The following is a 15,633-nucleotide window of genomic DNA, read 5'->3' as shown; positions in this document are numbered from 1 at the left end:
TCTACGTGTGCTTTCCCGTATGTGCATACAGGATATGAGATAGACTATATACCAACAAACCCTCATTGACAGCTCTCCAGGGGAAAAGGTGGAACCTCCAGAGGCTACACTGCAATACCAAACCATTGCCTTCAGCCCACTTGTGCCCAAGTGGTTGAGAAAACCACACAGCCCTAGGGACAGAATGTATCAGAATAGTCGCCTGTCCCTCATTCTCCTAGCACTAAGAAACCTTGATGAATGCAGAAACAACCGAAAACTCTGAGCCACAAGGCATAGCCACCATTTAATTCAAAGAAGAAACCAACTACCTACCTCTGAGCCTCATTTTCTTTCAATATGAAGAAATTCTTGTCAAGAATTTACTAAGATTGGGACTAGCAGTTGACGTGGTAGTTAAGGTGCTAGACTCCCACCTGGCTGACAGTGGTTCGAGTCTTATACTCAGTGGCTTGAAAATCACACCAGGTACCTGTGTGGGTATGCCTAAAATCCCAAGAGGAGAATAGAGGAGAAGGGATTCTGGAATGGGCACCCTCGGGGTGCCCATTAGGGATGTCCCTCTAGGGGGACATTTCTCATTTTACTTCTTTCTGTCTCTCTCTGCTCTTCAGTGAGTGCACAAACTCTATGGCAAAAATAATAATAATAATAATAAAATAAAATAAAATATAAAACAAAACCTAAAAAAAAAAAAAGAATGTAGTGCAATCATGACTGAGACATGAAAGGAAGGGGATGTGGAAATATTATGGGATAAGACATAAATGTATCAAAGCTCATTCCCAAGACTAACTGAGGCTATATATTCGAGAGGAAAGGGAGATATGGTGTGATTCTATCTCTGCCCATTGAGATGCTAAATACTGAGAGACTTCTGACAGGAATGAGCATTTGCAGCACTAAAAAACATGGCCTGGAATCATCTGAAACTTAGTTTTGTGACTATTTACACTGTTTATTTACCATCTTGGAGCAGTTCAGACTCAGATCTGACATAATTCTTGAAACTGCTGGGTTTTCTGTTGCGGTCGTTTTTTCCTCGGAACCAGGGGATGAACAGCAAAGTCAACCCAGCTCCCATTGTGTGTAAAATTGATGTCAACAGAGCAACAGAACATTTATCTTCTGCAGTCAACACAACTTCCTAAACAAGGTTTAGGGAAGCAAATCAACTTCAGAAACTATAAATTGATTTTTTTTTTTTAAGAAACTTATCAAGGAGGGAAAATAACCTTTGGGGTTGAAGACCCAGTTTACGACGATAAAAATGGTCATATTGGAGTGGAGGTGGGCATGGAGCCTCCAGAGCAGCCTTCTTTCTCTAACTTCATGTCAGAAAGAAGACTCTCGGGGGGTGAACACTGTTACCAAGCACACGCTAACACAAGCTCAGCAGTAGGAAGTGCAGGGGGAAAGGTTAACGAAGAAGCAAATGTGTGAAGTGACTCTTCACTGGCAGATGAAAAAATAAGCTAAAAACATCTGAGAAGCAGAGCAAACATCAAAAGTTTATGGCTGTACTGGTTTGCCCAGAACCAAGAGGTTTCCCAAGATGGAGGGCTGCCATCAATGTTCAAAATGGGGTGATCTCAGACAAATTGGGGCTCCTATCCCATTTATCAGCACTGTACACTTATCCACATTTGGATCTTTTACTTTGAGTACAAATGCTTGGCCTCTGTTCAGTGTTAGGTATCAGACTAGAGATGCCAGAGATGGCCCAAACAGAGCCCAAGGGTGGAACGGCCATGAGCACCTCTGGTGGTGAGTTAGGGGGTCTCAGAGTCTCAGTGTGGCTCGGTTCTAGGGGTTGAGTGTGCTCAGTTGGGTCTTACGGCAGCGTGCTCACGAAGCATGGAGAATAACTGTGAGGTCACGAGATGATCTACCAGTCTGAGAGTGAATGAGACAGGAAACTTCATACAGTTAACCTAGTCCAAATGCTGCTTCTTCTGTCAAAAGTATCTCCCTCAAAGAGAAAATGTACTGTTTTTCATTCTTATTATTTTAGGATCAGTCCCATGTTCTAGTGGTTAAAGGAGCTAGAACCCTCATGGCTGACTGCATTTCAACTCCCAGCCCCAGAGGTTTGAAAATCACTCCAAGAATAAGTGCATATGTGCCTCAAATCTCAATAGATGAAGGAAAGGCAGAGAAGGGGTTGCTGCATGACCTTGCCCTGTTGGAAGTGATTTCTCCCTCTCTTGATCTCTCTCTAGTAAGCACAACTGCACTTTGGCAATTAAAAAAAGTTTTCTAAAAATATTTTAGATGTATCATTATCACTTACAAAAACATGTGCCACCCGGGAACCAGCAGTTAGCGTAATGGCTATGTTGCTGGACTCCCACGTAGTCGACTGCAGTTCACGTCCCGGACCCAGTGGCTTAAAACTCACGCTGGGTGCGTGTGCGTGCATGCCCAAGATCCCGAGAGGAGAATGGAGGAGAAGGGATTGCGGTGTGACCATCCCCTCTGGGGGGTGATTTCTCGCTTTCTGTCTCTGTGTCTCTCTCTGTCTGTCTGGGGAGCGCACGTGCCCTATAGCAAAAACCTCTCCCCCCCCAAAAAAATGTGCCACCCAAGTTAGCTATCTTCTAGGACAGTGATTTAAAGAGCAGATGTGAAAAAAAGAAATGGCCGATTTCAGTCTATGAAACAAAAGAGAGCAGGTGTGGAAGGAAAAGTGAGATTGTACACTTCATCTATGATCAGGCATAGAGGTAAGGGTTCTGTTACCTCAAACACCAGGCTCCACAGACAGCTCTGTTTTTATTATGAACAAATGTGTGATATACATATAGAAAAAAAATGCATCTAATATGTACCCATGTTGCAGAAAGTGTCCAGAACACAGGCACATTAAGAGAGAGCAGTTTAGAAGAGGATGTAAGAATTTGGTATTACTATCCTCTAGAAACATAAGAACTTTGGGGGTTAGCTTTATTTTCCTAATAGCAATCTCATAAATCATGTACCTTTGTCTAACATTTAAGTCATACTGAAAAGTCTTTTTTTTTTTTTTTTTTTTGGCTGTTAGCCCAGTCAAAGAAGAAAGATTTCCTTTAAAGCAACTTTAAAACCACAAAGGCCAAAGAACAAAAGGGCCATTCAGAATGAGAAAAGAGAAGGGAAGAAATTATGTCGAGTTACATACACATTGGTGGTGAAGATGCCGTAGATCAAATCCAGCTCGGGCAGGAAAAAAGTACTCTGCAGTTCATGGTAGTAAAAGGGGACTTCCCCAGGGCGGGAGCAGTTCAGGCGAGCTTTCATGAACGTGGTCCACGTGTCCTCCAACAAGAAACGGCCTCCAATGTCGTTCTTGCAGACCCGCGCAGCTCTGGAGAACACGGTTTTCCCACAGTCATGCTCCACAGCATTTTCCCGAAAAAAGAAGTAGGTGAAATTTCCGATGTCGTAGGATGACACAAAGTTTGGTTCTGGAAGCAATGGGAAAGAAGAAAAATCTCAACACCTCTCTCACCTGCTTGGTTTTTCTTCTAAGGAGGCAGAATTTGCCTTAGACAACACCAGGTTCTGACAGGACAAATGGGATACCCCGTGTTCAGTTTAATGATCAAACAACTAGGATACTCGGGCTGACATACAAGCTCTAATTCACAGAAATTACCGGCAAGATTCCACAGTTGAACACCCTGAGCCAAATCAGTGTTCACGTTAACACGACACCTGTAACATCAGAAGCAGGCAGCAAAGACTTGCTGTATATTTTAGAACAAAACATATTAACGTTATTTGCAAATTCTTACACAATATTCTGAAAAGAAAGGGTGAAAATAAGATTAAAAAGATGAAATATGATTCAGAACAAGTTTACTACTGCGTGTATCAGACAATAAAATTGTCGGAGTTTTCTTACATACACCCGTGTGACTTTGACATAATTTGTGTGCTATTACTAAGGCCTTTAAAAATACTTTCCATTGGTGTAAACTTAAAAAAAAAATAAAAAACAACAACAATAACAAAAAAACAGAACTGTAAGGTGAGTGCTGGGAATGGGACTAAGCTTTACAATTCCCGTTACTATGGTGACGCTGAACTGAGAGAAGCGACCCTTATTTTCTTATTTCTGCACTGCTTGGGGAAGAGTACTGAGATGAAGCCATTGGCTTATAGCTTTCCAGCTTCATAATTAGCTTAAAAATGATGATTTAGAAATGACAGAATTATAGTAAAGACTTAATTACCAAGCTCATGAGTAACTTAGAAAAATAGATTTTATCAACTGAATTCTACAATTTGCACTTAATGTGTTTCCTTTCTAACTTCTCCTTTGAGCCTACTGATAATAGGGAGATACACACAGACAAGTCCTAAGATTTATCTTTAAAATCAAATAACAAGATCTGGTTCCTACCCATTTCCCTATTTTTAAGAGCATTCTATTCAATCAGCAAATATCTGAATTTAATGGTGTAATTAGGAGAATTATGGCAATAACCTTTGGTTTCCAAAATTGATGGAAAGATACAAGCAACAGCTGTATCCACAAGGACCCATTTTCAGGGACAATTTGTTGGGGAGATTCAATTGGCCTTGTATTTTACCACATTCAGTAGGATTGTTCCAATAAACGTCATTGGCAGGAGAACTAAAAATACGTTTGGCTGTAAGACAAGGCATTAATGTTAAGAATAAGACACACGACAGGCTCACCTAAGACCTGAAATGCAAACATTGACTTCAGAGACTGACGTGCCATTGGCACTGACTACTATGCTATTCTGTCCAGAAAAAATCTTGTCAATTTTCAGTTAATTTGCATTTTTCTGTGGTCATGAAATAAATGACTTTAATTCAACTTTACATTTTAAATGTAACAAATTTTCCAGATGGAATATATACTATGCTTTCCCCTTCAATCCATTATATTGTTCTTAAGTACATCAAGTAATACTCAAAGAAGTTTTCAAGAACCGATTTAACTTATATACTGTCCAACGTATGCTAAGATCACTGCTGCTTTAATCTGAAATGAGTATCTAATAATTAAAAATCTGGATTACATTAAAGTGCACAGATAGAAGTTAGACATTCCTCTATGCTTTAATATCCTGGAAAGATGCTCACACACACACACACACACACACACACACACAAAGAGCAGCTTATACATTTGTAGTCTGTGGTTTTGGAACACACAAATCATTGTTGGGATAAATTTTGAATCTGTGTTCACTATGACTCAAATGAGAATTACTCACTGAAGTAGACCCCCAAAGCAAAGATATGAAGCAATGACAAAACTATAATTGGTGTTTAAAGAAAACATTTACCTGTATGCTGAATTCTAAAGAGAAGGCTAAGTCCTTTCAGAATAGGTCTTGTACCCAGGCTCGAATAGCTACAGTGTGAAACAGAAGCCCACCATGATCATCATCGGCAATAAACCCTATCTACAGGGAGGAGACAAAGTAGGGAACATATCTGGCCTTGGGCTAAGCCTACCAGCCCTTGTCCATGAGGTATGAGGCAGTCACCAAGACTGACCAAACACCCTCACAACGACCCACTTCTGCTATTTGCCCAATAACAGGCAGCATGAGAACCACATAGCAAGTATCTCTCATATCTAGGAAGTCTTGAGCAGAAAACCAAGCAATTACAAAGGAAAGGAGGTTTGTTGTGGGACTTTCTAGCTTAGGGTTGTGTCTGCAATGAACTCATATTTATAGATACAGATAGAGAGTGTTAACTCTTGTGCTTTCTCTGTGTTTACAATCACATACTCATTAAACTCACAAGATCCACTGAAGTAGATACTGTGTTATTATTCTTCTCATGTCATACATTAAGACACTAATGCCCAGACACTTGATAGCATGTCTAAATTCATACAACCAGCAATGGAAGCAGGGGTGGAGAAAGGGGATCAGGGAATCCAAATGACCCGATCTCTGAGCCCCAATATTTGTCATTACTCACACTGAAAAAACAATGGTCTTTAAGAGAGCAATCAGTTATGCAAGCACTATTCAAGAGTAAAGCACAGTCATCCCTTGCATTCCCAGCCAGCCCAGGCCATGGATACACAAGTGCCCACTGCATACAGGTGGACTGGGGGACCAAACCCTTGATCTTCCACATGGACCCCGTGTGGTGGAGCAGCGTGCCATCACTGCACCACTACGGTTGTGCCAACAACTTCACTTTGCATCTGCAGTTACATAATAGGGGCCATGCTGAGGAAGTACTATGAGAAGACTCACAACAGAAATAACAAGCATGAGAGATGAGAAGAGGAAGAGCATCAAAAATTCTGACACGACTTGGCCATGTACGAGCCGATGCCGAGCACCCTGACGACGCCTCTGTGCTCTGTTCTGTCTATGCAGATTCTAACACAGCACTGTGGGGCACACGTGCTCAAATGGTTCAGTCTGATGACTGACCAGATCATAATGGGTCCTTAATACAGAACTCTTTGTGTAAATCAAGGAAAAGGGGTAGTAAAGACACAAAGAAATTCCATTTATCCTACTCTACAAAAAATCTTGCTAGAATCGAAATCTGTCATAAATTCCTCTGCAATCAAAGGTTATCTGCTCTCCAAGGGTGGCTGAACAATGGCCACAGAGCCCATGCCAGGAGGGCTCTGCTGTGGGCTAGACTGCTGATCTCTACCATCCTGTGGCATCCTCAGTGACAACAGGGGGCTCTAAAAGTTACCATGGAAGGCCTGAAGGATTCACAGGACTGGTACCTAGGGACTGGCACAAAGATGGTGGTTTAGATTATTTCATGATTTATTCTTGATGTTTCTTTGAATCATTTATATTTAATAGAATTTCATAGAAAGATAATGAATAATCAAACACACGTATGGTGATCAGAATTTGAAAAGCATAAATACAGCCCTGCTGAGTTTTCTAGATAGCAAGCTATTCTACAGAAAGTGAGTTAGTGGAAACAGTCTTCAGACATGAGATCCAGCTAGCCAGAGGTCTCCTGTTCACTAATTTGTTGGTGTCAGTCACTGTCAAGCCATTTCCATGCACATTTCTAGACTTTAGATTCTGTCTTACTGTGTGATTCTTTACTCTGGTATTGTCACAGCTACATGAAAATAGAACCAGGCATATTAAGAGTGGATAAGGCAACTAAAATTAAATTAAGTGCAATGTAAGAGACATTGGTGGAATAAAGGTCTTTTCCTGAGATTTCTACCAGAAGACGGATAAATAGACAATAGATATGGATGTGTGTGCACACGCATGTTCTAACATACATGCAGTATGAGGTGTGTGTATGTATCTATGGCTCAACACTGACACCTGCTGGCAGCATGGACTCAGCCAAACTGTATTTTCTGTCTCTTCCTTTCTGAAGTGGCAGTAACAATATGCAACCAGCAGTATCTTCATGAGGATCAAAGGCAATGCAGGTCAGGTGCCCACCACTCGGTTTGTAATCATTGGAATATAGATCACTATGTATTCAAAACAACTGCCTTGATATATAAATTAATATAAGCACACACATTGGTTAGCAGATCCTCAAGATTTACTTAAGCAACCCACTGGCTATCCATTCTATAGCTCACACTAGAGCCGGGTCCTGCTGTGTTTGAATGGGCCTATAGTATGAATCTGTCTGTTGAGATTCGGTTGGTTTTGTGACAATACTAAGGTGGAAACAATCTGACTATGGGGTTAAAAAGTGGGGCCTTTCAGAGGCACCTAGAATTCGATAGATAAGGTTATAAGAGGGGGCCCATAACTGAATATTGGCGGCTTTATCAGAAGGGGATTCAGACTAGAGCCCTTATTCATTTCTGCCCTCTCACTGTGACACGCTGTGCTACCTCCTGACCCTGCAGAGGACCCTGCAGAGGAAGGGCCTCACCAGCTGTAACGCCTCCATCTCAGCCCTCTAGAACCTTGAGCTAAATAAAGCTCTTTACTCTTTACAAATCAGCCAGTCTGTGGTATTCTGTCATTTGCAACAGAAAAATGGGCTAAAACAGCTGCCTTCGGTGGTGCTTGGCCCAGCATGGGGCAGGGACCGTGCAATGGACTGAGCCCACATTGCAGTAGAATATCCGTTACATCCGAGGTTGACTGACCACTCCTGTGGGACCATCCCGGGACAGAGGCAGCCCATGCTTCAGGGCAGTGAGGAGACAGAGAAGACACAGAGCAGGTGAATTTGAGAATCAGGAAACAGGATCAGGGAAAGGGCAGGTGGAAGGGTAGAAAGGGGTCACCAGACCAAGAACAGGGGAAAAGAGCCTCCCTGGGGGAGGAACGCTGCAGACAGCCAGAAAGGGAAGGAGACCAGTGTCAAAGTGGAGGGTCTCCCTACATGAGGCCCAGATTTGTCTGCTGAGCTGATCTGGGCTGGGGGAGAGTGGAAAGAAAACAGAGCCCAAGGCCCTGTACAGAGCAGCAGGTGGGCAACTCCAGCAGGCCAGGGGCTGCAGGAAAGCAAACAGTTTAAGAAAGGAGCATGACGACAAATTCAATTCACTGAAACACAGAAAGCTGGGCATCTTAGGAACAGCATGACAGTGATTTATGGTCCCTTCTGGCCACTTTCAAGAGAGAAAGAACAAAATATTACTAATCAGGCCAGAACACCAGAAGGGATCCAGGGCTGCCTCTTGGAGACGGCTCCAACCTCCAGACAAGGAACACTGAAGCGTTCTGCCGGCTCACGGCAGTCCTTGTCCACGGCCAACCACCCTGTGTAGTGGAGCACACCTTTCTTGAGAGGATTTGCCTTTTTAATGCAGATCGCCTGTGACTCAGCACACACAAGCCACGCTTTTACCCCCATGATGTCTTGGTGGGAGAAGGTAGGACTCACTCATTCTTTATCTTCTGAAATGTGCAAATTAAAATCAAAGGTTATAAGTGACTCGTTGCCAAATGAAAACCTTCATCACAAGACCAGAAGGATTCCAGCTTTTAGAGATGAGGTCCTTGGTGAACAGGACAGAGGTGACACTATTTCCAAAGAGCACCAAAGAACTACTTCTTCCCATCCTCACCTACATGTTGTACTTGTAAGGGCAGAGTTAAATCACGCCTCAGGCTCTTATGTTTCAGTTTAATGATCCCAGTGCACACCATCCTCTGGGGAAGGCCTTACAATCCAGGAAGGACTCTCAACCTTTTCCAAAGCCTCCACAGTAGGTTGTGGTAAGGATATGGACATTAGGAGAGAGATGGAGGCCTTATGATGTTGATGCTTCCTAAAATGTGATTAAAGAAAGGGAAGGCCCAGGATCAGCAGTTAGTGTAATAGCTATGTTGCTAGACTTCCACGTAGTCGACCGCGGTTCACGTCCCAGACCCAGTGTCTTAAAACTCATACCAAGCACATGTGTGTGCGTGCCCAAGATCCTGAGAGGAGAATGAAGAAGAAGGGACTACGGTGTGGCCATCCCCCCTGGGGGGTGATTTCTCGCTTTCTGTCTCTCTGTCTCTCTTTCTCTATCTGACGAGCACACGCACTCTACAGCAAAAACTTCTAAAAAAAAAGAAAGGGAAGGCTCAGAGCACATGAGGAGGGTACAAGTGTGGGGTAGATCTGGTTTCCAATCCCGGTCCAGGTACACATCCAAGTTGGCCTTGGTCAGGCAGGGACTGCGAGCCCCAGAGCACTCATCGGTAGGAGGGTAGTGTACTCTCCCCTGAGGGCTGTGGTGGGCATTACAGATGCGGGTATTTGGGGTCTTTCAGCTCTCTGAAACACTATACATAGCATGCGACTCTTCCTTTCATTGGGTGCAGTAACTGGAGGTAAGAGGCTCTACTAGGTCTATGCATAGATAGATAATATTCAGGGGAGGCCTGAATTTAAAATCATTTCTTATCTATGAAGATGGTTAGAGTACTACAACACAATCTCAAATCATGTCCATCGCACCCACAGCACAAATGAACTGCCAGTGCCTTCCGATGGGTTTGATCAGGACTGAAAGTATGCATAGAAAGGGGTGGCCCGCTGTGCTGTGTGCCAAGTAACACGACCTTGTTCGATGTTTAGACCCCTGTCTCATCACCCTAGCAGGGTTACACCTCATGAATCAAGTATGTGAAGAGAGCCCACTGTTCACACACCCATTTTAAGCATCTCCCCAGACGCTTGTTTGGCAGAATGTAAAACCAGGCTGCTGATTCAGCCATCTTGGTTTGCGTTTGGGTTTTACAGAGCTGCTGCTTCTCCTTGGTAAGTACTCAGTTTTGCTACACAAATATATTTCCAGTCTGCGTGTGTCTGCATTTTGCTTGTGCTCTGATCTCTGCTTCCATTTAGGAATTTCCAGCTATAGTGAACGCCATCATTCCATGAGAGTTCAGTGCAAACAGTGACACCTTGAGGTCCTGGGCTCTCTGGGACTCTGCCTAACAGGCTCCCACTGCTCCTAGGTGGGAGCCCAACGAAGTCACTCCTGCCTGACTCTGCTTAGGCCACAAAGCACTCGCCAAGCTCCACAAAACACTTGTCTTCACAATAAGCAGAAACAATTTCTCCTTGAGTGACACACAGAGGGGAATTTCTTCCTCCAAGTAAATTATATTTGATCATTAGAAAGTAAATCATTGTATTTCAAAGACCTCCAAGAGTAGGAGAAAGTAAATAATTGTATTTCAAATACCTCAAGCCAGGAGAAACTAAAGTTGTTACCAAAAAAAGTTTTCTTGCTTTTTTTTTTTTTAAGTTCATTTATTTCTTCCATTAAGCAAGAGAGACAGAGAGGGAGAGAAACAGTAGGAGGGAGGGAGACCAAAGGAGTCCTCCAACAGGGTCTCAATGCTGTAATCTACCATAGCCTTCAGACAGCGCTAGATCACAGCAAGTGTGAGCCCACGGGCAAGTGTGTGCCTGGCGTACTCAGGGAGGTCTCTGGACTTCAGCTGGGAACCTGCCCATGTGGGGCTGCCTTGCAGGGCTTTGCATTTCTTTGCTTCACCACCCCACAAAAGAGTTTTCTTCACTAGAAACATGAGAGCCAACACAAAGGATACTGTTAAAATAAGAATACTTGTGGATTTCAAATGAGTTGACCTCCATCTGAGTTCCTGGGATGAATCTGAGAGAAAAGAGAGAGGAATGGAGTCCATCTCGGAGCCCAGTAGGACAGGCTCATGTTTTCTACAGAGAAGAACAAGCAGGTCCCAGAGTGTCCATCAAATCATGCCTTGTAGATGTTCACTGGAGCTGTGAAGGCTCATGTATGAGTTCATTTTCCAAGCTCCTACTGGGGTTTTATATCACGCACAAGCATAGTCTTCTCTAAGCTCAAACCCAATTTATGCAGTACTCATTTGCAAATACAAATTTTTTCCTTTCCATGGCTTTATTATTTTCCCAATTTCACTGCCAATTTCTTGAAAGCAAGTTTTACAACTTCTCTATTTTAAGCATTGATCATTAAACATTTACTATCCTGCCTTAGAGTGATCATTTAATAAGGTTATTAACGATTAATATTTTAATGCATTAAAGATGCTGCTAAGATATTTTTCTAAACACATAAATTTTTTTAAGAGCCATTCAGGCACAGGGAAAATGTGTGATTGTGAAATTCACATGGATGATCATACATAACTTAATGTTCCAGAATGTTATCCAATCATACTGTGATGTCTAAAACCTTCTCTAGCACTGTGTATGAGAAAGGAAGCTGACCTCAGAAAGAGGAAGTGCCAGTGGCATGATCGAGGCTGATATGGAAGGAGTAAGGTTGGGTGTAAAGTGACGAGGACCCCGCGATGGTGGGTGGGGAGCAGGAGGCCAGAGGGGAGAACCTTGGCTATCTCTGCTATTGAAATGGACCATGAGTTCTATGTTGTGGGAGTGAAAACCATCCTTGATGGGGCTAAGAAGGGCTGAAGAAGGCTCAGCTAAGTCTGGGGGAGCTAAACCTTCAGCTGGAGCTACAGAGGAGCTAGAATTAGACAAGAGACAAAAGTCAAGGGGTACAAAAGAAGATTAAGTCCATATCGAAGAGGGCGAGGAAGGCATGACACTCCCAGTAAACTCACCTGCCCCTCCAAAGATGCAAGTGTGTGTAGGGACAGCCAGCAGAGCCAGATCACACCAGCCAGCCGAGAGGAAACAGGCAAACAACAAAGGCGTCCAGAACCCTGGCCAGCCCTGCTCCCCACTCCGCTCCAGCCTGTGCTAAAAGTTGTTGCTGTTCTCCACCTGCGTCTCGTGGCGCAAGTAGAGCAGCACAGGCAGGATGCCCAGCCATCAGTGTGTGGCCTGCAGAGCTGGTAGTGTGGCAAGAAATTGGAGCCAAGGGACTTGCTAAAGGCAGTATTTTGGAACCTTACGGACCACTATGTTGGCTTCTGGGAGGTGTGCTGGGAAGGTGACAAGCTTAATTAGGCCATCCTCAGGGCCTTGTGTCCTGCATGACATCACCTTGGACAGGCCAATGCCACAATCTGAAAATCAGCCCTGAAGTCCTGGGATTCCCAGAGACTGTTGAGTTGAAGGGCCATGGCCTGCCATGCCCTGGCACTCCTCCTGAAGATGCACCCTTCATGCCTATGTGCTTGTCATAGACTAGACAACTGGACCCTCGTTTCTGCTAAGCCTTCACCACAGGCTGTGATGCCACTCCTTTGAGGGAGCAATTTGAAGGCAGAATGAGCAAGACAAGATCCAATGCAGAGTCTTACATAAGAGAGAGGCACCTTTTCCCAGATGCCACGGGGTGCAAGGGAAGCACAGCGAGCAGAGCAGCAGTTTCAGTGAGAGTATTGTCCAGATGAAGGGACAGGTGCAAACCAGCTTAGTTTTTGGCAAAGTGACAGAAGATCACCAGATCCCTACCTGATGACTTAGATCGTCACCAGAAACAGGAAGCAACATCACTCTAAGAGAATGAAGAGGACACTGCTAAGACGGGAAGCCCAGGAAGTAGGCAGAGTTACTGTAGCACAGGGCAGTGGACAGAGACTTACCAGAAAATAAGGAGATGTGACCTCAACTTGTGAGCATTTCTTGGTTAGGACAGGGCTAGGGTTGACCTGCACTCCCCCAACACATATGCTAATGTCCTCACTCCCAGTTCTTGTAAATGTGGACTTCTTTGGAAATAGGGTCTTTGCAGATATACTCACATGAAGATGAGGTCATTAGGACAGGCCCTGATATGACTGGTGTACTTATAGGGAGAGAACATTTAGATAAAGATTTGCGGGAAGATGGCCATGTGATGACAGAGGCAGAGAGGGGGGTTCCCACAAGCCACCAGGATAGAGTTGGCAAGGAGGGGATCCTCCCTTAGAGCTTCTAGAGAGTCTGTGACCCTGCTGATGACCATGAGTTTGACCTCAGGCCTCCAGAACTCTGAGGAAAATGCTTTTCTCAGAGTACTAGGGATAGCCCTGAAGGTGTGGCTGACTGCAGCAGCTGGCTGCTGGCTGGAGGTCTGGGCAGGAGGTGCATAGGGCCGTGCTGCTGTGGGAAACACCATGCACTTTCCTGGCCCTTTCCCCAGTTTGGTCATGTGAGTTAACTCTGGATTAGGGAAAGTTTGAACCACTTTGGGGTACAGGCAAGTTGTCATACATGAGATTTCATCAGAAACAGTGAATTTGAATGCAAAAATGTTGCTGGCCAGTCAGTAGGTACTCTTCCAGAGTTCTGCTGCTTAGGCACTTTTACTTCCTCAACTCAAAAAGTTGGAAAGAACTGGAAAGCACTCCCAATCAAGAAGCAAGTGCTGTCTACCATCAAATGTAAGCAGCTTTTAACTGAGTGATGGCCTCCCAGAGGCTCTGGGTTCTGCTGACCTCTGTGGGTGCCACAACTGGGCAGTGGTGGGTGGGCCCTGGTTATGCCCAGGGAGTCCAGGCATGACAGGGGGGTGAGAATCCAGGAGAAGCCAGCCCTGAGGGACAGCAGGCAGCCCACCAGATGAGCAGGAAGGACCCCTGTTAGTTTCAGTAAAGATGACAAAAGAGAAGTCAGGTAGGTGTCAGTAATTAAAAGCCACAGCATAAAACGTTGACTCACTCACTCAGCAAACATTTTATTAGCTGCCTACTCTCACACCAGACTGTGGGGAGATCACAGGAGCTACCTTTACTTATTGGGCACTGACTAGGTCCCAGACACTAGTACTCATCATCTCATGATCTCATTTTTTGGAGATGTACTCATCATCTCATGATCTCATTTTTTGGAAATGTTCCAGAAGACACACGCACTGCTAAAGAGAGAGAGGATGAGAGAGAAAGAGAGAGACAGCGAGAAAGCACCCCTCCAAGGGGATAATCATGCCACAAACCCTCTCCTCCTTCTATCCTTCCCATCAGGATTTTGGGCAAGTACACACACATGCCCAGCATGTTTCTCAAGCTGCCAGGTCCAGGACTTGAACTATGTCATCAGCAATATGGCATCCAGCCATGCTGGCCTCCATGGTCTCATCTTATTCTTACAGCAGTTGAATCAGGCAATCACTACTGTGTAGATAAAGAGCTGAGAACTCATGAGCCGGATCCATGCCCAAAGGGCTGAGTATGGATTCCACCTCAGGTGTGCCTGACTGCAAAGCCTCTCCCTCTACTCCAAGCTCGTGCCGTACATTAGAAAACAAACAGAGCTCTCTCTCTCTCACTGTGAGAGGTCCACAGTACAGTAAGGCCACCACAATGCCACCAGGGATTGAGGGGACGAGGGCAAAGGGAGCCTTGCCAGGGCTCTCTGCTCACTACCTCTCCATGTAATTAAACATGTCCAAGGTGTGACAGGTAAGAGGGCTTCCCAGTGGAGGCCAGGGAAGGTGGGCATGGGGACAGGTAATACCCTCCTGAAAGACGCAAACTGTTCAGTGTCAGAGGAGTTACGGCTGAGGAATGGGGCTATCAGACTTAACTTTGAATTATTTTCAAGACCTGCAGAAATGGGATATTGTAATAAGCACACACACGCACACACACACACACACACACACACACATGCACACATACAGTCATAGCAACACATTTTAGAAATATGAAACATTAATTTCTTTGTTCAAAAAATAGCAGTGGCATGAAGGTTCCTTTCCATGACTGCAAAGCCATGGGGTAGTCCTCCTGCTGCCTGTAAGACATCACAGAGAGCCAAAGAGTCTGCTCACATGACCTACCAGCGGTCTCTTAGCCACATGCGAGGAAGCAGCCAGTGGTTTAACTCAGGCTATGATGTCTGTTTTTCTAGGCTATTCTGAAGGGTGACACTTTGGGAAGAGAGACTGTGCTCCTAACTGCTTTTGTTTGCTTTTGGAAAATTCTAATTATAAAGCCTTTGGTGTGCATGTATGTGTGTGTGTGGGGGGGTGTCTCTTTAATTTTTTACTGGACATTTTGCTTGGTCAGTAAAGTCAATGACTAAATAGAAGGAGTCACTTTAAATGACACAATCAAAAATTTCAGGGCATGTAGGGGACTATCTCTAGGAGGTCACCAGATTCAGTTGAAGCCAGTTCTACAGAAGTGACATCAATGGGGGGAAATCTGGTTAATGCTTCAGTTTAGGGAAATATTTCACACTGCCCTTTGGAAGCAAGAAAGTCACTTGACTTACTGAAGAAACTTAATAATGAGGACATTCTCTTTTCCACAAGGGGCTCCTTTAAAGACAAATAGT

At 44.3% G+C, this 15,633-nt stretch overlaps 1 protein-coding gene across 6 annotated transcripts in view; it reads right to left on the bottom strand.

Annotated features, from left to right (window-relative positions):
- Positions 1-15,633, bottom strand: part of SEMA5A (semaphorin 5A) — a 525,920-nt gene that overhangs the window by 152,073 nt on the left and 358,214 nt on the right. For all 6 annotated transcript variants that reach the window (XM_027769892.1, XM_006143315.2, XM_006143312.2 and 3 more), the window contains one exon: positions 3,161-3,446. In XM_027769892.1, the coding sequence (XP_027625693.1) occupies positions 3,161-3,446 (286 nt within the window). The remainder of the gene's footprint in view (positions 1-3,160; positions 3,447-15,633) is intronic.

The sequence above is a fragment of the Tupaia chinensis genome, unplaced genomic scaffold (genome assembly GCF_000334495.1).
Source record: "Tupaia chinensis unplaced genomic scaffold, TupChi_1.0 Scaffold000096_1, whole genome shotgun sequence".
NCBI lineage: Eukaryota > Metazoa > Chordata > Mammalia > Scandentia > Tupaiidae > Tupaia > Tupaia belangeri.
This window is presented reverse-complemented; position numbering and strand designations above follow the sequence as displayed.